The sequence below is a fragment of the Polyodon spathula genome, chromosome 1, assembly GCF_017654505.1.
Source record: "Polyodon spathula isolate WHYD16114869_AA chromosome 1, ASM1765450v1, whole genome shotgun sequence".
NCBI lineage: Eukaryota > Metazoa > Chordata > Actinopteri > Acipenseriformes > Polyodontidae > Polyodon > Polyodon spathula.
Genome location: NC_054534.1, coordinates 100,907,387 through 100,930,460, shown reverse-complemented (window position 1 = coordinate 100,930,460; position 23,074 = coordinate 100,907,387). Strand labels below are relative to the sequence as shown.

The 23,074-nt window shown below is 37.9% G+C and overlaps 1 protein-coding gene across 1 annotated transcript; it reads right to left on the bottom strand.

The window, feature by feature from the left end:
- Positions 1-604: 604 nt before the first annotated feature.
- Positions 605-22,954, bottom strand: LOC121325405 (membrane-associated progesterone receptor component 2-like). Its single transcript, XM_041267859.1, has 3 exons — positions 22,548-22,954; positions 3,291-3,446; positions 605-2,495 (listed from the first exon to the last, which is right to left on the bottom strand). The coding sequence occupies exons 1-3, from the start codon at positions 22,891-22,893 to the stop codon at positions 2,398-2,400; spliced, it is 600 nt and encodes a 199-aa protein (XP_041123793.1). The 5' UTR covers positions 22,894-22,954; the 3' UTR covers positions 605-2,397.
- Between the last annotated feature and the right edge of the window lie 120 nt (positions 22,955-23,074).

The window sequence follows — 23,074 nt, the reverse complement described above, 5'->3', positions numbered from 1 at the left end:
TTGCTTCCAATCAGGCCACAAAGTACTAAGAACTTTTCATTGTATTTAAAGTATTTTAAAAAAATCAAATATCTTTAACATAAGAAGTTGGTGGGTAGGGTCAGTAATAATGTTGTTGGTGCTTTTAAAAAGGTAGATAAGAATTGTAATATTTATTGTATTTAAGTATTGTAGCCTCAGTTATTCCCAGTTTCAGTCTTCATTTTTTATTATTGGTTTCCGATGTTTTACAGAAGTAGGTGGTAGATCCCTCATTTATTTATTTTAATTAATCAGAAACATTATCTTAGGAAAAGATAATCCCATTCTATCAAGGATGGTTGCCTGTGATAAGTAGATATCTATGTATATTTAATGGATATGAACAGGTGTGTTTCCAGACACTGATGGCAACAGGCAATGCTCCTGTCATCTTTATTGGAGTCTTTTATTCCAACACATTTTTTCACTATCAAGGTCAGATGCAGAAGTCATCAACCATAAACCCTGCACACAAGTTGAAAATGCATTTGCATTTCAATGAAATGTATTTCAAACAACCTAAAAATGTGTATTAAACATGTATTATAGGTCTGCTCCACAAATGACGAAGACAATTGTAAAATAAATATTTTAATTTGTTTTTATTAAAAATGCTGCTTACCAAACTTACTGAAATGAAGTTGCAGCTGCTCAAAAGCAATGCTTTTTCTCATCCCTTTGAAAAGCACTGACAGGTTTGACTGTATTACAATTGATCACTCTTTCAAGTTTTAGGTGCTACTGTTATGTTTTCTACCTGTGGAAATTTCCAGACTATTTAACGGTAATTTAGAGGCCAGATTATTGACACCAAGCTTATGCACACCTGAGCTTGTTACTTATTCTTGAAAAGTATTTTGAAATACAGTTATTTCTATAAATTGTGGCAAAACATTTCCTTAATTCAGTTTGCAGATATTTCATGAAATGTGTGTGTCGCGTGTTAGGTTTGTATAAGCATCATCTCAATATCTAAAATGAAATGCTTCAGAAGCACCACTGGTTTAATTTAGATATACAACCCACACATCAGTTAATAACCAAATTGTTTATTATGCATGAACATGTCCATCTGCTCTCTGCCACACATTCCACACCACTATATCAAGTCTGAATTCAGTATCGCTTTCTTTGTTGTACATGCTTTAATAAAACGTACATATATATTTACACAATCTGCAAGGTTTCCTTCCCGAGTTTCGCCTACTCATCACCGACAAGAATATTCTTCCTTTTTTTTTTACCCCCGCCTCGACACTTAAAAATAGCTTCAGCAAAAAAAAAACAACACACAAATCATGACAATAATAATAATAATAACAAAGCATGGGGCATTTGGCCATTACAACACACAGTAGTATATCATTTCCATCACCTACATGAATATGGCAGTAACACTGAGTATATTTTGCAAAGTCTATATACAAGCTCATAGGAAAAGATTTCCAGTCGGCTTAACGCTTCAGGCTGACAACGGCATGCCTTTAAGTCTGAGGGTACTGTAAGGAAGTGGCTGTAAGATGAAGATAACTGGGGTATTATATGTTGTAAGATTAATATAACTGGTGTATTATATGTTGTAAAATTAATAGAACTGGGGTATTATATGTTGTCTTTTAAATCTGTTCAAATAGAAAACAACTGAAATAAGGCACAATTCATATTGACCATTTGGGGAGAATATAGACTTACAGTTGACTTTTGCGGCATGTAAACACAGTTGTATAAACTTCACTGGCAAATAACTGGATACCCTTCTAAAATGAAGCCCGCCCAGTGACTTTCCCTTTTCAAATCAGAGATTCAACGTAGTTCAATGGACCACTGAACTCCGCAGTACAATCACATGGGGAAAAACTGGAAATCGAGTAGTGCAAACTACAAAACAGCAAAAACAGAATCAACAGCATGGTACTGTTTGCTACGCTCCCTCTTAAAGCAAACAGAGACATTTATTTACTTATTTTAAAAAGGCCCCTAAACTTTTTTTTTTTTTTTTTGTCTGGGCTTTTTATCAAGACCCATATGCTTCAGAAACTTACTAAACTTGAGCAACATCTGATTGGTTGTGAACACGTAATGAGAAATGAAAGACAGCTCTTTCACAAAACCCCTTCCCAGAGTCCCACCCCATAACCAAATAACCTTTTGCTTGACGTTACAATGACAACTGAAAAAAGCAGCACAAATTGGACATGCTGAATCGTTAAAATCCCCACAGGAGTATACATCATGTTTTTTTTTCTTTGTACAAAATATGTTTTGAATCCTCTGCCACTACAGGACAGAGCCTGGGCTGCTTGTGATCCTGTGACAGAGGAGGAACAGCAGGGTCTGCAGCCCTCGAAGGCCCTGGCTTTGGTTTGATTAAACAGTTCAGTCGTGTTTAATGTGATCCTTGACGTCCTCCTCATCTGTGTATTCTGAGGGCTCGTCCCCTGGTTTCAGAAGCCGGCCAACATAGTCGTACTTCTCTGAAATGAAATGAAATATATGAAGCCTGTCTATAGTTACCTTTAACTCCTTTCAAATAAGCTGCAATTGATGTTAAATATAACTAGATGAAATGTGACCTTGATTACTTTTATGTGCTTTACCACGATAACATTATCATTCTTGCAAAATCTTTTGTATCAGATTCACTGAGGCAAGGATTCCATATCAAACACAACTTCTGTTTCTCAGAGTACAGATAACAAATCATTCTTTCCATTTTAAAACTGCTGTGTAAAAGGATCATGTCGGATGCAAACCTTTCGGCAGAATAATAGTGCAGCTGGAATGTAGCGTGGAAAGAAATAAACCAAACAAGAAAGAAATCTGCAATTCATTTAGCTTACTTACTGCGGGAAAGCCCCGCCTTGAGCGCATAATTAGACAAAAAAGGTAAAATAATGTGATGCTTCCATAACAAGAGTCACACACTGCTCAATTCTGTGGTCAATCCTCCAGTTCAATTAATGTGATCAACAATGTGGCAGTGAAACAGTTAATTTTTACTAGACAACACCTGCAATTAAACTTTATGATCTGTATCACTGATATGGCCAGAGGCTAAAACAATGTGGCAATGAAAACAGTTAATCTTAACTGGACAGCACTAATGATTGAATTCAACAGAGAATTATAGAAAACAGCTGGCAAAGGTATACTAAAGCAACATGTTTATATTGATGTTGAATTGCGTTTACATTATTAGTGCACACAGGGGATGTAGCCTGGGGGGACCTTTTTTTTTGTGGATAAAAAAACAGATGGAAGCATCTTACCCAAAAACTGCATCTCCCATTCCCGTACACTCTCCATCTGCACAGCATTTAAATCAGAGAGGTCATCATATTCATCTCGCAGTGCATCTTTATCAAGGCAGAAGGTCGCCAAGCCCCTAGACCCATCTCTTCCAGCGAAGATTCCATAGGGGCCATCTATAAATGAAGAACAGCATGAAAAGGTGAAGACAGCCTACCGACACAGACAATCCCTGGCATGCACCTGCTGTTCTGGGAGTCTATCAGCTTGCCCTGCCTGGGAATTGAGACAACGGTTTTTAACAAGAAATACATTTCCCTTCAGATAATTGTAGCCTCATCAGACAGTTCATTGTTATACTGAATTCTCTTTTTTTGTTTTCATGAATTGCCAGGAGATACCCGAGATGCAACAGCTTCTTTCAAAACAATTACTAAAGTTGGGGTACCATAGCTATTCTGATGTTGCAGAGCTGTGAGAATGTGCCATTATGGACCGATTCAAAAGACACTGCATTGAGCTGCCACACAGCAATGTGAAGGCTTGAACAAGTCTACTTTGAACAGTTAAGCCCTGCTTTACTAGGATCCCTTAGCTTTATAAGCTTTAATAAAGATTATCTTAATGTGATTTGCACAGTGACCCATATTCAAGATGCACACTGCTATGAAGTCTACATTGAACAAAAATATAAACACAAAATGCAACAATTTCAAAGATTTTACTGAGTTACAGTTCATATAAGGAAATCAGTCAATTGAAATACATTCATTAGGCCCTAACCTATGGATTTCACATGACTGGGAATACAGACATGCATCTGTTACCTTAAAAAAAAAAAAAAAAAAAAGGTAGGGGTGTAGATCAGAAAACCAGTCAGTACCTGGTGTGACCACTATTTGCCTCATGTAGTGTGACATATCTCCTTCTCATAGAGTTGATCAGGCTGTTGATTGTGGCCTGTGGAATGTTGTCCCACTCCTCTTGAATGGCTGTGCGAAGTTGCTGGATATTGGCGGGAACTGGAACACGCTGTCATACATGTCGATCCAGAGCATCCCAAACATGCTGAATGGGTGACGTGTGATATGCAGGCCATGAAAGAACTGGGACATTTTCAGCTTGTACAGATCTTTGCGACATGGGGCCGTGCATTATCATGCTGAAACATGAGGTGATGGAGTGGGATGAATGGCACGACAATGGACCTCAGGATCTTGTCACGGTATCTCTGTGCATTCAAATTGCTGTTGATAAAATGCAATTGTGTTAGTTGTCCGTAGCTTATGCCTGCCCATACCTTAACCCCACCGCCACCATGGGGCACTCTGTTCACAACGTTGAAACCGCATCAGCAAACCGCTCGCCCACACGACGCCATACACGCTGTCTGCCATCTGCCTGGTACAGTTGAAACCGGGATTCATCCGTGAACAGTAAACTTCTCCTGCGTGTCAGTAGCCATTGAAGGTGAGCATTTGCCCACTGAAGTCGGTTACGACGCCGAACTGCAGTCAGATCAAGACCCTGGTGAGGACGACGAGCACGCAGATGAGCTTCCGAGACGGTTTCTGACAGTTGGTGCAGAAATTCTTCAGTTGTGCAAACCCACATTTTCATCAGCTGTCCGAGTGGCTGGTCTTAGACGATCCCGCAGGTGAAGAAGCCGGATGTGGAGGTCCTGGGCTGGCGTGGTCACACGTGGTCTGCGATTGTGAGGCTGGTTGGACGTACTGCCAAATTCTCTAAAACGATGTTGGAGGCGGCTTATGGTAGAGAAATGAACATTCAATTCTCTGGCAACAGCTCTGGTGGACATTCCTGCAGTCAGCATGCCAATTGCACGCTCCCTCAAAACTTGAGACATCTGTGGCATTGTGTTGTGTTACTGTCCCCAACACAAGCCGCACCTGTGTAATAATCATGCTGTTTACTCAGCTTCTTGATATGCCACACCTGTCAGGTGGATGGATTATCTTGGCAAAGGATAAATGCTCACTAACAGGGATGTAAACAAATTTGTGCACAAAATTTGAGAGAAATAAGCTTTGTGCACATGGAAAATTTCTGGGTTCTTTTATTTCAGCTCATGAAACATGGGACCAACACTTTACATGTTGCGGTTATACTTTTGTTCAGTGTATATTTGGATAGTTTATATACACTCCATACACAGTATGTCATAGACCTATTTGCATGAACTCCTGCCGGAGTGGTAGCTCATACATTTTATTTGGCACTTGCAAAGCTTCTCACACAGACTAGCAATTCCAGTTATGAGGCTCTCAGCAAAGCTGCTGCAGCATGTGGCAGCATGTCTCTCTTGCCAATGCACATGATATAAATATTAAGGAGTAGTCAGATGTCAAGAAGAAAATAAGTATGTACTTTTGACAAAGTACTAAAATGTATACAGGGTCATTCCAGCTAATGTACACACAATTTTGGGGTGTTGTTTCCTTCTTTTGTTGTTGATGCATAAACCATGTGATGTAAGATGAGGCTCCCAGGGTGTGTGCAAAAACAGAAGAGCTGTGTAACTCCTGCATGGTAAGGTGTCTGGTGTTTGTAAAAATGCTCATTTGGTTTTCCATGTGCAGGGTGACCGATCCACGATGTCAGCATCAACGTACAGTTGCTTTTTAAGAGCGCAGGGAAAACTTTTTTTTTTTTTTTTTTTTTTTGTTTTATTTACAAAACATTGACAGAAGGGTCGGACAACCCCCCTGGTCCACTTGAACTGGAATGACCAATAATATCTACGCTCAAAATAGAAATCTTATTTAGCAGATGTAACGTGACCATAAATAACACATTCACTACAAAGTCAGAGAGTCATAGCAAACTTGGGAGCCTTCTTTCCACAGGAAGCAGATTTCCACCTGTCAAGACCATAACATCCACACTATACACCATCTCAAATCACTTATTGAAAGCATCACATCTGACATGTTTTCAAAAGCTCTACATTTACCCAAGACAGCCTAAAACCCAAACAAAGTGTTGTTTGTGCAATTTCAAGGTCAGTAACAGTTTAAAAACAAGCTTCTAAACTTCACATAAACTGTGCATGTTCTGCCAACAAAACAAACCAGGTAAAACCAGATCCAATTAATGAACAGATTCTCAACACTAGGAATAAAGTGACTGAAACAAGTATTAAGAAAGTACTTTGTTAAATGCTGCTTTTTTTTATCAATATAAACAAATTATTAAAAGTGGCAGCTTTAAGGCTGGTAGGTCCAAGGAAATAAAGAGACTACTGAGTCTGTACATTGCAAGATACAGTATAATTCACTTTGATTTCCTCTAGCAGAGTTTACAAAAGAACACACACAGCAGACACTATTTGCAGCACATAATTGTAAAAATGTAATTTATGCAATGGCCACTTCCAGTAACTAAAATGCTCAATTAAAACAACTCATATGATTGGATTAAGATGTACAACAGAAACTCCTCAGATGCAAAACAAATGGCAAACCAACACACAGCAATAAAGGAGCACAGCGCTTGCGAAAACAGAAGTATCATTTTTTTTAGTGCTTTAGTTTTCACATGTCAAGAGGTTTTCCCAAGGTCTGCACATTTTTTTTTTCACTTTATAAACCAACTCGTACAATGGAATTAAACTACCTGTAGTTATTTGATTTTATACACATACAGTTATGTAGCAAGAAGGAACGCTCTGAGAAATGTACATTTCTACTGCAGCTATGGGGAGGATTCAGGGCTCTCCCCAGGAATTCTGTACAGCCAGGCGGCAGAACATTATAGCCGGGAGCACTTTTAACAGAAAAATAAACTCGCCTTACCTTAAATATATAATACGACAAAGAATTTGAATAATGTGTTGTCTTTCGTTGACTGTATCTGGTTGCGCTTTTTTATGTTCTACATTCTTTTTCATGACTGTTTTTTATTCTGGTAGATTACCGTGCTTATTTAGGAACTCTATGATTTGACTGGGGAAAGATATCGTAGGGTTACTGAAGTTCACAAAACAAAACAAACATATAACATAACCTTAAAAAAACACATAACCTTTTCACTTCCTTTTTAGCATATTGCTTCATTTAAATTGTTTTCTTTATGTTAAGTTTTCAGGTATTTTTTAATGCATGTCCATTTTTGTTTTTTGCTATTCTACATTTTTTTAATGCTGTTCCTTAACACTTTTTTTAAGACAACAGTACTCAGACACAATTGGTTACCATCATAGCTGTCGCATAAAACCGCAGTGTAACAATCCAGCACCTCTGCACTTATGCATTTGCATGTCACCTGACAACAGCTGATATCCCATCATGTCTTTCTTCTTAGAGGCATACAACGTCTTTAAATAATATCTCTCACAAGCACCTGGGTACATATTGTTACGATATCACAACAAAAGGAAAACACTTTTTTTTTGTGTGCATGTGAATATTTATTATGTACTATATACAGTGGCTCTCGAAAGTATTCACCTCCCTTGGACTTTTCCACATTTTATTGTGTTACAACATGGAAGCAACATGGATTTAGTTAGGTGTTTTTGCCACTGATCAACACAAAAAAAGTCCATAATGTCAAAGTGAAAAATAAAATCTACAAATTGTTCTAAATTAATTATAAATATAAAACAGAAAATAATTGATTGCATAAGTATTCACCCCCTTTGCTATGACACACCCAAATAAGCTCTGGTGCAACCAATTGCCTTTACAAGTCACATAATTAGTTCAGTGGAGTCCACCTGTGTGCAATTAAGGTGTTTCACATGATTTCAGGTTAAATACGCCTGTCCCTGGGAGGTCCCACAGTTGGTTAGTACATTTCCTAACAAAAACTACATCACGAAGAAGAAGGAACATTCAAAGCAAATCATAGAACAAGGTTTTTCAAAAGCTGGATATAAGAACATTTCCAAGGCATTGCATATCCCCCGCAGCACAGTAAAGTCCATTATTAAGAAATTAACAGAATATGGCACAACTGTGAATCTGCCTAGAACAGACCAACCTCAAAAACCGGGCGAGAAGGGCACTATTCAGGGAGGCCACCAAGAGGCCTATGGCAACTCTAAAGGAGTTACAGTCTTCCACGCCTGAGCTGGGAGACACTCTGCATACATCAACAATAGCCCGGGTGCTTCACAAAACTGGCCTTTATGGAAGAGTGGCAAAAAAACCATTGTTGAAAACGCACATCACAACAACTCTGATGAGACCAAAATAGAGCTTTTTGGCCTCAACGCTAAGCACTATGCTTGGCGCAAGCCTCACACCGCACATCATCCTGAGAACACCGCACATTTGTCCTGCGATAAAATGGTCCCTTCACTGCAACACTACCTTTCACACCAGTGGCGACAGACGCACACAATGTGATAGGCGACTCTCCACTGATTGTATCATCAGCTGGAAAATAAACACGATAGTCCTGTTATACAGCTAATAAAAACATATAATACATAATAGCTTTTCAGAATACTAATTTTAGTAAAGTTAAACAAATCACACAGGCCAGCTACATTCAGTTCCCTGGAAATGGACTGCCAAATATTCTCCCTGATTGCGACGTCTTTATAATTTCTGTGTTCTTTATTGTACAGCTCCAGGTATTTTGATTCTGCCTGTCACATCACGTCCGGTGTGTAGCGGCCTTAACTCTGAACTTTATGAATCTCTTCTACATCCACCTGCAGGAACCACTGGTTTTTATCAGCCCTCCAAACATAAGTGTAGGCCTACACGCCAACGTCTGAGAGGAATTCGGATGCTTCTCTTTCCTCCGATTATAAAAATTTGATAAGCCACTTGAAGTTGAGAGCTGATAAACCGAAAGGACACGACATGCAGTGTGAAGATAAGAACGCAATGATTAAAACAAGAGAAAAATCACATATTGGTGGGTGAAGGTATTGTGAAATTCTGCAGTGAAAACTACTGCTTGTGCAGCTGCGTTTCATTTGAAAGTTACTGTGCCCTACAAGCAGTTCTTTGCACCAAAATAGATTTATTCTATAATGTAGTCTTCGGTGCAATTTGCTTAGTCATTTAATAGAATATTTTGTGTCATTTTAGAACCCTCTGGCAGAATGTCAGTGAGACAAATTATTCTGTATGGTTAAGGTGGGTAAGAGGACTGTAACACGTCAGCTGCATATTGAAAGCACTGGGGAACTAATATCTGCAGATCTGCATGGTGGAGTCAGCATGCTCTATAGAGCACTGGGGAACTAATACCTGCAGATCTCCAAGGAGGAGACAGCATGCTCTATAAAGCACTGGGGAACTAGTACCTGCAGATCTCCAAGGAGGAGACAGCATGCTCTATAGAGCACTGGGGAACTAATATCTGCAGATCTGTATGGTAGAGAAAGCATGCTCTATAGAGCACCGGGGAACGAATACCTGCAGATCTGCATGGTGGAGACAACCTGCTTTATAGTGTTGCACTTTCAAAGTCAACCCAACTTGTTGAATATAATAATTCTGGGGGAAAATCGGTACTGCAGTTGATGAAACAGATTTTAAACCTTGACTAGTTACTACACCTTTAAATAGGCATGCTTTCCCAGGAGTGGTGTCATGTGTGCAGAGGTCACACTCTCCTCTGCAATTTAACAGGAACTGGTGTCAGTCACTGTAAACAAAGCAACACAGTATTTTGGGTGACCTTCCAAAAAAAAAAAAAAAAAAAAAAAAAAAGATGCAACGGTGTGTTTAATTAAGGCATGCAACCTCACCACAAACAAACTCTCCTGTGTAAGGCTTGTACCTCTTCATGGTTCAGAGACACTGCACATTGACACACGCTGTGCAACTAAACACACGACTGTTCTGTTGAATTCAGAGTCTTTCAGCATGTTCTCCAGCTGTATCCATGCATTTATGAAATATAAAAATGAACACTACTGTACACTTAGAGCAGCTTCTGTATTATTACCAGAAATGTCAGCCTACCACAATAAGCTTTACTGCACTTCTGTTAATCAAGCTACAATAAATAGTGTCTTGATCTGTTTCAATAAGGATTAAAAATTACAGAAAATTATAAAAAGCTTTTATTCTTTATTTGCTATGGCTTAAATGTTTACAAATAACTGTAAAACAGGTACACCAACTGCATCATTTTCACTTATCAAAATCAAATAGAAGCACGCTTGAAAACCAAACAAACTGAGCTAAAACAATGCCAGCCAGGCAGAATGTTGGCCTACTCTGTAAATATTATATCCTTAATGGATAAATGTTTTTATTTTTTTTTTTTACTGAAGCCTGTAGCATTTGAACTCAGCATCCCTACTGCCAGCTGAACTGACCTTGCAAACAGACTCTGAGGCAGAAGGATTCTTAATTTTAAATTGCGTTTGGTTACTTTAACCAAATCACAGTATATTGAAGTGTCCTTTTGAATATCTGTTTTACCCCATTTGCAGTCCCCTGCTTTTTACGGTGGATATTACATATAAAATGTACTGTATATAGTATATTAAAAGCCTTTGGCTCTAATTCCTTATAATGTCGCATCAATTATGCAAACCTGTCAGGTGGCTTGTGAATATTTTCAACCAGCCCATCCCTAGCTGCTCAACTCTTCACAGCTGTCAAAGTGTCATTGCAACAATTATAATTTCACAAAAGCTGCAGGGAGATGAGCTTCGATGCCCCTTGAAACCTGCTTACCATTCTATAAAGCCATACAGTTACTATAAAGCTACACAGGCAGCATTTCAGACAGCTTTCCCTCTCCATATTGTTGTATTAACACTAGGGATGTAATATAGGCCTCCTGATTTTCCAATCTTGGGAATGGCAAATTCCATTTTTTAAGATGACCAATTCCATGTTTTTTTTTTTTTTTTTTTTTTTCAGTTTTTACCAATTTATTAAGAATTAACAACCTAATTTCAACATAAATACAAGTTTTACATAAAAAAATCTATTGAATTATTTATTTATTTGTAAGTCCCTGAGATACAGTAGTTTAAGAAAAAGCTAAAAAATCAGTCCACTAGTAACAATGTACTGTAGCTCAGTCAACAAATAGAGGTGTTTTGAAAAAACTTATTGCCTGCATTACAATATACAGACTAGTCAAAACGAATTAAATACAAGGTTCAGGACACCTCTCTCCCATCTGTAGTTTCATCAGCAAACAAAGCAGACTGGTTTATGCTGTACTTGCTGTAAAGCTGCTCGCACGTGTTTCTCGTATACCCTGGACAGACAGAGCTGCCTTAGTTACAGCAGGGCTCTTCAACTAGCTTTTTTAATTTAAGGGGGCCAGACTGAAAAAAAGTTAGGAGTGGGCAGGCCAGAGCAGCATTCCCTCTAAGCTTTTTAGATACTGAGAAACTTGCCGCTTTGACTGAGAAAGGGTAAATTCTCAGTGAGAACCCTTTGTTCATACATTAACCCTTTTCATATACATTTGTTTTGAAGCAATACTCCAACACAAGTATCTCAAAAATTTTACAATTTACTTTAAATTCAAACAAGACATTTATTGTTGCTCTGCCTCTGATTTTGAATCATCCTCTGATCCTATGCAGCCCTGTTGGTTATCATATAGACTGCATGCTTAACTGGTGGCCAGCATAAAATTGCGTTATACTACTGCATAAAACACTGGCATCTGCACTGTCTTCAATTGTAACCATCTTTACAGCTACTAATTGTTCCACTCTTGGGAATACCAAATTCTGTTTTTCAAAAATGGCCAATTCCATTTCTTCCCACTTTTTATCAATGCATTAATAATTAAATGGCATTTGAACATAAAAATAATGTTGCTAGTTAAAATAAGTAAATGTAATAAATATTGCCACTCCCCTGGCTGGCATTTAAAATAACAATAAAAAATCTGCAACAGTTTAGCAACAGTCCAGCAATGTCATGTGAGAGTAATCCTATGTACAGTACTCCACAAATTAAGTTTAGCGTTTTACTGGCATTATAATAGTAACAATAAAGGCGTGTTAGACTGACTCAATCTAAAACAGGTTCACCGCTGTGTATTACCCGATTGTAATTTAAATAGCGCCCCTTTTAATGTAAATGCATAATTAATCCTCTCAATTGTTTCGTTCCTAATTCTACAGTGTTACTTGCAAGATTTTAAAAAAACTTCGGGAAAGCCCCGTCTTGAGCGCAGGACCTTAGGTCTTAGTGTTCTTAGGTCATAGCAGAATGCAGTGCTTTGTCATAGTTGCCGTCTTATTTGCTTTCTTTTTCTCTCCGTGTTTACGGCTGGCATTATTATATTTAATAGTATTGACTCATACATGATAACGCGACTGACAGCAAAACTAAGAATACTATCACACCATCCTCTATAGATAATCAGATTTCTTTTAGCTGTCTTACTGAAACATCGTTTTTTTTTTCTTCTTTGATGCAACCACCATGTTGGGTTTCAGCACAGACATGGAGTGAAGTCACATGATGAATAAACTCGCAAAAAAATAAATAATGGTCATGTTATGTCTTCTTCAATTAATATACACTTAAATGTGTATTTTCGACTAATGTGTTGATTATATTTTTACCAGGTTTCAAAACTGATGTGATTTTTATTTCTGTTTACCGGAGTATTTATACTTCTAAATAATGCACGAAGATTGTGCTTCACTGATTTTAGTGTTCAATTAGAGTTAATAACTATAAAGTTCATGAGCAGCACTCTCTATAGAGGCAGAATCGCCAGACGCCTGCTTCACCCACCCTGTAGTCTGCACGTTTTATAACAATAATAAATATGAAATGACTTAATGTTCATATGTTTAACAATACTTATACGTTACCATGTGAATAGTACTTTAATAATAGAACACTGTGAAAATTTAAGGGAGTATGGTTACAAACATTTTAAAAATGTATGTGACATATCAACAGTATAACTTAAGAGATGAGCGCTTCTACTTTTGAGCTTCTAGCTACTGTGCTCTCCGGATACGTATTTCCAAAAGCGCCTTGTTTGGTTCAAAATGCCTTTTCATATTGTATTCCTTAACCACTGACACATTCATTGCACAATAAACACACTGGCTTTGCATTCGGTACAGTTGGTAAAATAAGTAAGTATTTATTGGTCCACTCATTGTTGAATCTACAATTATTATCATTTTCTGTTCTTACTACAGTAGCTAGAGTAGAGAGAGACATGTTATAGCAACAGGAGAAAAAAAATAATAAAAATCACTCAGAGCACGTAGTATTATTAAGGAGTTAATGATAAATTAGACATAATAAATTATAAAACTGAAGGTTTCACCTGAAACACTGTCGTGTCCTTATGCTGAGCGGGTGACGAAGTAACGGATTTGCGATAATAACTAAACAAATATATACAGAAATTCAGTTGTGTTTTGGGTTTTTATGGTGCAGTTGCAAAGTAGAATTCCGTTCCCAATGCCTAATTCCACCCGTTATTCTGCGATCGTGGAAAATCAGTAGCCCTAGTAACACGTTAAACGATAAATAAATGCATACCGTCTTTACATGACAGTTAATAATACAAATTGATAAAATGTGTCCAGTGTTCGCTCGCAGAGCACAGCAGCTGGCGTCAAAATAGAAAAACGATGAGTGTAAAGATGAAGCGGTCAAAACAAATGTGTGTGTCGAATACCTACCTGTGAAATAAACAAAAACATTTTAGTTTAAGAAGCAGTTACGGTAAGTAAGAAATAACCCACGACAGGGTGTGTGGTAAGACACTTCTTACCGCACGCCATGAGTGCGTTGTGAAGCACCAGGTAACTTTATTTTTTTTTATTTTAATAATTACACAAACTAACTTTTAAGGAAAAAAAAAGAAATTATGCATCCTTCCACTGAGAAGGAAAAAAAAAGTCCCTGAAGACTGATTGTAACATATATTTTGTACGTTTTTTATTTTCCATAAACTTGACATTGAAAATTGCCATTTATAGTAACGTTTGAGATGAAATGACATTTGTGAATTGAAAGCAGACTTATTTCCCACATCTGAGGGAGGATTCATGGGACAGCAAACACTGTACTGGCACTCGAAGGGTGGGCTTCCGAGTTTTTTCTTTTTTTGTAGGAAATGATCCTTTGCTGTCTTCAAGAGAAGATGACGAATAATTTCTGAGGCTGTTTTAGCATGGAAGCCAGTGTCATGGGAAATAAGTTAGCGTTTGCCTTTTTTGAGCCTTTCTACGTACACTTGAATTTTAGAACTCAAAGGCAAAGTTCACTGGAGATTAATTGAAATTTACTGGACGCCATTTGTATTTTTTTGAGAAATGAAAACAAGTTTTGCTTAATTTTTGTTTAAATATCTTGTCATCTTATTTAACTAAGTGTACTGCGGACAGTTTTTTTTTTTTTTTTTTTTTTTTTAAATGTGTCAGTGACAGTTTTTTTTTTTTTAACATGAATAAATATTTAAAAAACACTTGTCAGTGTAATTTATGTCTATACATAGTTAAAAATCACTACTTGCCAAATGTGTATTTCCTTCAAAAAATGTCGTTCGTGGACATGTCAATAAGTGTTTAATAAGTGTTTATGTAAGCTCACTTTAACAGTTATATTATTTTCATGGTAAATTGCTCTGTGATTTTGAACCTTTTCAATAAATTGAGTGGGAAAGTGGGTGCAAACACTTTTCTTAATGTAGAGAATAATGTTTTGACTTTGTAATCAAGTCTACGGAATATCTCAAAATATGTTAATATAGAAAACGTACACTTGTTTAGTGGAAGATGGTGTTTTGAGGTGTGTATATAATTTCAGAAACGCACAAAACGATTGGCTTCCAATACATACTGTTCAAAAGTGGGCACAATAGAATTCTATGCCGAACCCGACCTTGTTTAAAAGCCCAACGGTTTTGTCAGCAGAGAGCAGGAGAGATTTTGTTTTAAATATGTTTGTGAAAATCGCAGGGTAGTGGTAAAATGTATCTGTTGTGTCCAGTTTAAACACTGCATACTCGCTAGTCAGTTTTATAAGGCGATATTTAGTTTAATAAAGCAGATGCCGTCGCTGCATAGTACATTACATGCTGCGTGAGACTTAAATGAGTGATTTAAATGCTGTTTCAGTTGTATGTTGGCATTTTTACCTACAGAAACACAGTTTAGGTAATTGTTACTATTAAGCTGTCTTTTCTCTCACAGACAAAATATAAAGCTGGATCAAGAAGCTGTCCTTGTGGTAGGACGAGTAAACCGTGGCAACCTAGAAACATTTGTAAATTTTATTTTTTATTTTTTCTGTTGGCTGTAAAAAATATGGCATATTTATTTTTATTGCTAGAACTAGTGGGTCTCAGTGCAGCAAAGTTTGAGAGCGGCTGCTCTATGATAACAGATTACATTTTTGTTCATCTTTGGTGAGTACAGTGGTTTAAATTATTTTATTTTTTAAACTAATATGTTTTAGTTCAGTAGTTGTGGGCACAGTTTGTTAAAGTTGCAGTTTATCTGTGGTCATTTCAAGCAACGAAAAAAACGTGTATTTTACTTCCTTTTAAAACGGACTCACAGCATTGATTCATAAGAATCTTGAAAAAATTAATTGTTGGTTGCTACGCCAGGTTTATGGGATGGTAACGCCTTTTTTTAAGAGGTGTTTTATTTTATGTGAAACTAGTGTCCCCTATAGTGGAGATTAACTATGATGGAGACACTATCATCAATGTGATACAATCAATATGCAATTAGCAATGATTTGTGCTCTAAACTGGCTCTGTTTGGTAAACAAATGTCATGCATGACAAAGACTAAATATAGTTGCTGTCATGGTCTATTTAATCATGACTAAAATCACTGGTGAAATCCAACATCAAGAAAACACAGAGGGCACTATTTAAGAGTATTTTGCTGCATAAACCCCATCTTACATAAGAACATAAGAACACAAGAACATAAGAAAGTTTACAAACGAGAGGAGGCCATTCGGCCCATCTTGCTCGTTTGGTTGTTAGTAGCTTATTGATCCCAAAATCTCATCAAGCAACTTCTTGAAGGATCCCAGGGTGTCAGCTTTGAGTTGATTCTAGACCCTCACAATTCTCTGTGTAAAAAAAGTGCCTCCTATTTTCTGTTCTGAATGCCCCTTTGTCTAATCTCCATTTGTGACCCCTGGTCCTTGTTTCTTTTTTCATGATGAAAAAGTCCCTTGGGTCGACACTGTCAATACCTTTTAGAATTTTGAATGCTTGAATTAGGTCACCACGTAGTCTTCTTTGTTCAAGACTGAACAGATTCAATTCTTTTAGCCTGTCTGCATATGACATGCCTTTTAAGCCCGGAATAATTCTGGTCGCTCTTCTTTGCACTCTTTCTAGAGCAGCAATATCTTTTTTATAGCGAGGTGACCAGAACTGCACACAATATTCAAGATGAGGTCTTACTAGAGCACTGTACAGTTTTAACATTACTTCCCTTGATTTAAATTCAACACTTTTCACAATGTATCCGAGTATCTTGTTAGCCTTTTTTATAGCTTCCCCACACTGTCTAGATGAAGACATTTCTGAGTCAACAAAAACTCCTAGGTCTTTTTCATAGATTCCTTCTCCAATTTCAGTATCTCCCATATGATATTTATAATGTACATTTTTATTTCCTGCGTGCAATACCTTACACTTTTCTCTATTAAATGTCATTTGCCATGTGTCTGCCCAGTTCTGAATCTTGTCTAGATCATTTTGAATGACCTTTGCTGCTGCAACAGTGTTTGCCACTCCTCCTACTTTTGTGTCGTCTGCAAATTTAACAAGTTTGCTTACTATACCAGAATCTAAATCATTAATGTAGATTAGGAATAGCAGAGGACCTAATACTGATCCCTGTGGTACACCGCTGGTTACCACACTCCATTCTGAGGTTTTTCCTCTAATCAGTACTTTCTGTTTTCTACATGTTAACCACTCCCTAATCCATGTACATGTGTTTCCTTGAATCCCAACTGCGTTCAGTTTGAGAATTAATCTTTTGTGCGGGACTTTGTCAAAAGCTTTCTGGAAATCTAAATAAACCATGTCATATGCTTTGCAATTATCCATTATTGATGTTGCATCCTCAAAAAAATCAAGCAAGTTAGTTAGACACGATCTCCCTTTCCTAAAACCATGTTGACTGTCTCCCAGGACCCTGTTACCATATAGGTAATTTTCCATTTTGGATCTTATTATAGTTTCCATAAGTTTGCATATAATAGAAGTCAGGCTTACTGGTCTGTAGTTACCTGGTTCAGTTTTGTTTCCCTTTTTGTGGATCGGTATTACGTTTGCAATTTTCCAGTCTGTCGGTACCACCCCTGTGTCAAGAGACTGCTGCATGATCTTGGTTAGCGGTTTGTAAATTACTTCTTTCATTTCTTTGAGTACTACTGGGAGGATCTCATCCGGCCCAGGGGATTTGTTTATTTTAAGAGCTCCTAGTCCCTTTAACACTTCTGCCTCAGTTATGCTAAAGTTATTTAAAACTGGATAGGAACTGGATGACATGTGGGGCATGTTGTCAGTATCTTCCTTTGTAAAAACTTGTGAAAAGTAATCATTTAATATATTTGCTATTTTTTTCTTCATCTACGATTTTGCCATTTGTATCTCTTAAACATTTAATCTCCTCTTTGAATGTTCGCTTGCTGTTGTAATATTGGAAAAACATTTTGGAATTGGTTTTAGCTCCCTTAGCAATGTTCATTTCTATTTCTCTCTTGGCCTTTCTAACTTCCTTTTTGACTTGCGTTTGCAGTTCCGTGTACTCTTTCTGCGTACTTTCTTTTTGGTCCTTTTTTAATGCTCTATAAAGTGCCTTTTTTCGCTGAATATTTTTTTTAATTGATTTATTAAACCATTTTGGCAATTTAGTTTTACATTTAGATTTGTCTACTTTAGGGATGTAATTGTTTTGCGCCTCTAGTACTACATTTTTGAAGAACAACCATCCTTCTTCTGTGGGTTTTTTCTCTATTTTACTCCAGTCTACTTCTGTTAGTCTCTGTTTCATACCTTCATAGTTTGCTTTTCTAAAATTGTAAACCTTAGCTTTAGTCATTACTTTTGGGGTTTTAAAAAACACTTAAAATGAGACCATGTTGTGGTCTGAGTTTGCCAGTGGTTCTCTGACCTCTGTTTTAGTTATTCTGTCTTCGTTATTTGAAAAGACTAAATCAAGGCATGCCTCCCCTCTAGTACAGTAATAGATCAAAACTGCATGCATTGCCTCTGTATGAACTCAACTCAATGACTGAGCATTTCCAAATCACATTCTCTTTGTCGCTCATATAAAAAGGTAGACTAAAAATAGAAAGCATTCCCAGCTTCACAGAAAATAACCCGCCATTAGCGAATGTGTGCACCTCACATCGTACAGCACGTTTAAAAGAATGCTTCCCTTAAAAAGGTACATTTTATACTATTTATGACATGCTTGCCTTTGTCACATGAGATTCTGGCTTGCTCTAAAGCAGTTACAACTCGTTTTTGATCCAGTACAGTTGAAACCGGGATTCATCCGAGAACAGCACACTTCTCCAGAGTGCCAGCTGCTATCGAAGGTGAGCATTTGCCCACTGAAGTCAGGTCAAGACCCTGGTGAGAACGACGAGCACGCAGATGAGCTTCCCTGAGACGGTTTCTGACAGTTTGTGCAGAAATTCTTCAGTTGTGCAAACCCACATTTTCATCAGCTGTCCAAGTGGCTGGTCTCGGACGATCCCGCAGGTGAAGAAGCCGGATGTGGAGGTCCTGGGCTGGCGTGGTTACATGTGGTCTGCGGTTGTGAGGCCGGTTGGACTTGCTGCCAAATTATCTAAAATGACCTTGAAGGCGGCTTATGGTAGAGAAATGAACATTCAATTCTCTGGCAACAGCTCTGGTGGACATTCCTGCAGTCAGCATGCCAATTGCACGCTCCCTCAAAACTTGAGACATCTGTGGCATTGTGTTGTGTGACAAAACTGCACGTTTTAGAGTGGCAGCACAAGGTGCACCTGTGTAACGATCATGCTGTTTAATTCGCTTCTTGATATGCCACACCTGTCAGGTGGTTGGATTATCTTGGCAAAGGAGAAATGCTCATTAACAGGGATGGAAACAAATTTGTGCACAAAATTTGAGAGAAATAAGCTTTTTGTGCAAATGGAATCTTTTATTTCAGGTAATGAAACATGGGACCAACACTTTACGTGTTAGGTTTATATTTTTGTTCAGTGTATATACACACACATACACTGTCTCTGACCCATGTATGTAATTATTTAATTTCCCAGAAACCTAAATCTTGGCACAGAGATGCAAGAACTTGGCAGCAATGCTCAAGAAAGTCAGACAGCTTTTAAAATCAAATCCCCTGAAAGTCATGAGAAACACACTGTTGAGGCCCCCAGAGCTTTTATCTGATTCATTTGAAGGTGTACAACAATCCCCAATGTTTTACAATCCATTTTCCTACCTTTGACAATAATTGAAGTCCCTTGTGAGGCAGCATGCATACCTACTAAAAACAGAGCCAACAGTAAATCCATTTCAAGAACCACTGGTTCTCCGTCAACATTCATAAATGCACATTCATTACACTGTGCTCACTTTAGCTCGGTCACTTTTGTAAATCAAAAGTGATTAAGGTAGTGTGATAAATTCCCTGTATACTGCTTAGTACAAGGACAGTCTACAAACCCTTTGCAGAACAACTCTTTCCAAAGCAGCCACAGTTCAAAATCACTATCAGAAAGTCTTGCATCTGCAGGTTGCCAACAGCTTCCAGTCACTGAAATTTGATACAACAATAATTTCACAGCACTGAAGTTAATGCAGAATCAAAACAACTTTAATTGCATTTAAACTCAAGTTCAGTTGGTTGGCAAATATTGTAGACACTTTAAAATCTGAGTGCTTACAAAAAAAAGCAACTCAAACGCTGTGCAACACTGCCTTGCAAGCAAGCCTCGAGTTTTCCCTAAAGGGACTACACAACAAGGCAGTGTGATCAAGAAATAAGAATAAAAGAAAAATACTGACTAGCTCAAAGGAGATGAACCAGAAGACTTGCATTCTTTACAAATACATAAAGGTGTTGTATGTAAACACACAGGACTTAGAAAAGAAAACTCCCCAGTACATGAAAATGTTGATTTATATACAGTAAGGGGCAGATACGCAAAATAAGAAACACCACCTACAATACTGGAAGTGCTAGGACTGTTACAGAGGGAGGGATAATAGCATCACGTTGCCTCACCGTGATTGCCAGTGGCATTGTCCCTTCATTTTCATTAGGACTAAATTCACAAAACTCTTACAAAAAAATAAAAAAAATAAAGTCTTCAATTCTTAGAATCATACCCCAAAAGACACTTTCAACATGGAGTCAGGCTGTAGCGCCACGGTTTTCTTTTGGGTCAGCAATTACATCTATTTGCACGCAATTACCATGCAGACTCATTTAACAGAAATGCAATTTTTACAAATAGATTTTCAAATCATTAAAAACTCAGAAATAGCGTTATGTCGTAAATGGTGGTATTTAGCCAACTACCTGCTGTTACAAGAATCTTCACAAAAATAAGTTTTCAATAACTGATACTCAACCACGACAAATGATTCCAAATAGTCTGCCAAAGCTTACTGGTTTGGTTAAACACCAGTGCACTGTACAATAAGCCAATGTACAGCATGTTCACAATGGGCCGCCAAATACTTACCTGAACAGATTTTCATATGGAGTTACACATTTCAGCATTGCATTTTTCTTGGATGATTTTGTTATTTATTGTAAACCTATTAGGTTTACATAGTTGGCCAAAACAATTATAGCAAAGATCACATCTGCTGTAAGTCAATCACCACTATACTAATTTATAAGAAAAAAACAAAACGTTCTTCAGACACCCTCCCAAAAATACAGTGCACTAATGACAAAGGGCAATTAGGTCAAAAGTGGATATAGCCTTTGTAAAGCAAGCTACAAAAATGGTTTGCATTATAGTGTTTCCAACGAGGTTGCTTAACATTCATAATCAAGTGTATGTCGCTGTACAGTTGTGTACATTTTAGGAACACTACGTTTTCATGGTATGGAATTTACTGTACCTCAGATGAGGTTAAAAACAAGACTAAACACCCCACCACAAAATCTGCATTGTTGCATCGCATACTGTAAATAAGACCTCACTGTATCAAACTGTTTACATAACTTAAACCCAATACAATGAAAAACTGTTTCCAGATCCAACGGGATTAAACCAACTTCACAGATCCCCAGTGAAGAGAAAGAATGGTAGTGTAGTGATGCTGGGTGCAGGATACGTTAACATTCGTGATTAAGTAGGTAGTTTATAGTAGCACGCAAAGTACTTTTGTGTTTTACAAAAGGTTCCATGTTGACAGCATATGAAACAAGCCGTGTTTTTACAGTTTCAGCATTTCAGTTCAGTTTCAGTTTTTATTTAGTTGATAAGATTATTAGTTTGTTTCTACTTAGTTTCCACGCTGAGTTGCTGCACACACAACAACACCAGCAACAACAACAATAATAATAAACATATTAATCACTTAAAATTCCTGTTCTCTTTTTTGACAGCGCAAACACACTCCTCCGTGTGCTTTGGGTAGCAGTGCCACAGAGCAGGAAGTCACTGGAGCTTGCCATGCATCAGCAATTGAATTTAAAGACGAATTTACGTCTGGAGAAACATATTAACAATGGTCCTATCCAATGTGTTCTCTGGCCAGCGCTTGCATTTCTCGCTTACGCCAGTTGTCAAAAGCAAGAACAACCTGCGTTCACTTTATTTTATAATCACTCGATGCAAACTGAAACTACCACCTACAAATATTATGACAAGTTATTGCACTTTCCGTTTTTTCACTGTCTGATTGCAGCTGCAGCCCTCATTTTAACCTCCCACCGTTGCAAAACAAAAACAGGACGTTGCTTTTAAAAATATTTACTGATTGACATTTAATGTTAAAAACAAATTATAATTTAACCATGCCTACCACTCATACTACAATTGCATACAGTCTATGTGGATTAGACTCGAGTAACATTACAGAGCCAATAAAGCACACGTCTTCTATTTACAGATAATGTGTGCAGTTTATCGTATCAAAGGTATTAAGGGTTCTGCCTTCATGACGAGACAATAAGACGATACATTTGATCGAAACGCAATTGCAGCGAGCACAGTATGATGTGCAGTTCGACGTGCACATAAATACACAGCTCCCGTGACCCTGTGTTGCTCTGCTCTGTCTGAGCAGTTTCTTTCTCATATGTAACGTGATAACTGCAGTTTGCTTACCTTGCCCATAAAATCTCTTGCCGCTGGTGACATCAAAGACCTTCATATTAACTGCCATTAAGATTCGGGGGTTCTGAACGCCATCGTACTCCCTCAAATGCTCCAGAGTGAAATCTCGCCTCTTCATCTTCGGAAGATTCGCGGCCTCTTTGCCTTGGTCTGCAATCAAACCGACCCGTTTTCCCCACCGCCTGTATATGCCATAGCAAACAGCCACCACTACCAGTAAAACACTGGCATTCGCCAGCATCCCGACGACACCGAACCCCGATTCTGGCTCCTCTGAAATCATCGGCCCGCCGCTGCTGCCTGCTGCTCCACTGCTACCGTCCCCATCACCCGCCATACTCCACGTTAGCGCTTACCACAACAACAACGCCGCCACCGCCCACTAGCTGCACTCAAATCTGATTGCACCGCGACTGCAGAAGCTGGGCATGTTAGGAGTTGTAGTTTTGCACGGGAGACGCGTTTTGTTGCTGATCGCTGCAATTCTTTGACGTTATCACGGTATGGTGTACACCAAT

Coding starts and splice junctions, on each gene's coding strand:
- LOC121325405 (XM_041267859.1), bottom strand. CDS start 22,893: ATGGCGGGTGATGGGGACGGTAGCAGTGGAGCAGCAGGCAGCAGCGGC. Junction 3,447..22,547: donor CAAGAGATTTTATGGGCAAG/GTAAGCAAACTG, acceptor CTTCATTTATAG/ATGGCCCCTATGGAATCTTC. Junction 2,496..3,290: donor ATGGGAGATGCAGTTTTTGG/GTAAGATGCTTC, acceptor ATTTCATTTCAG/AGAAGTACGACTATGTTGGC.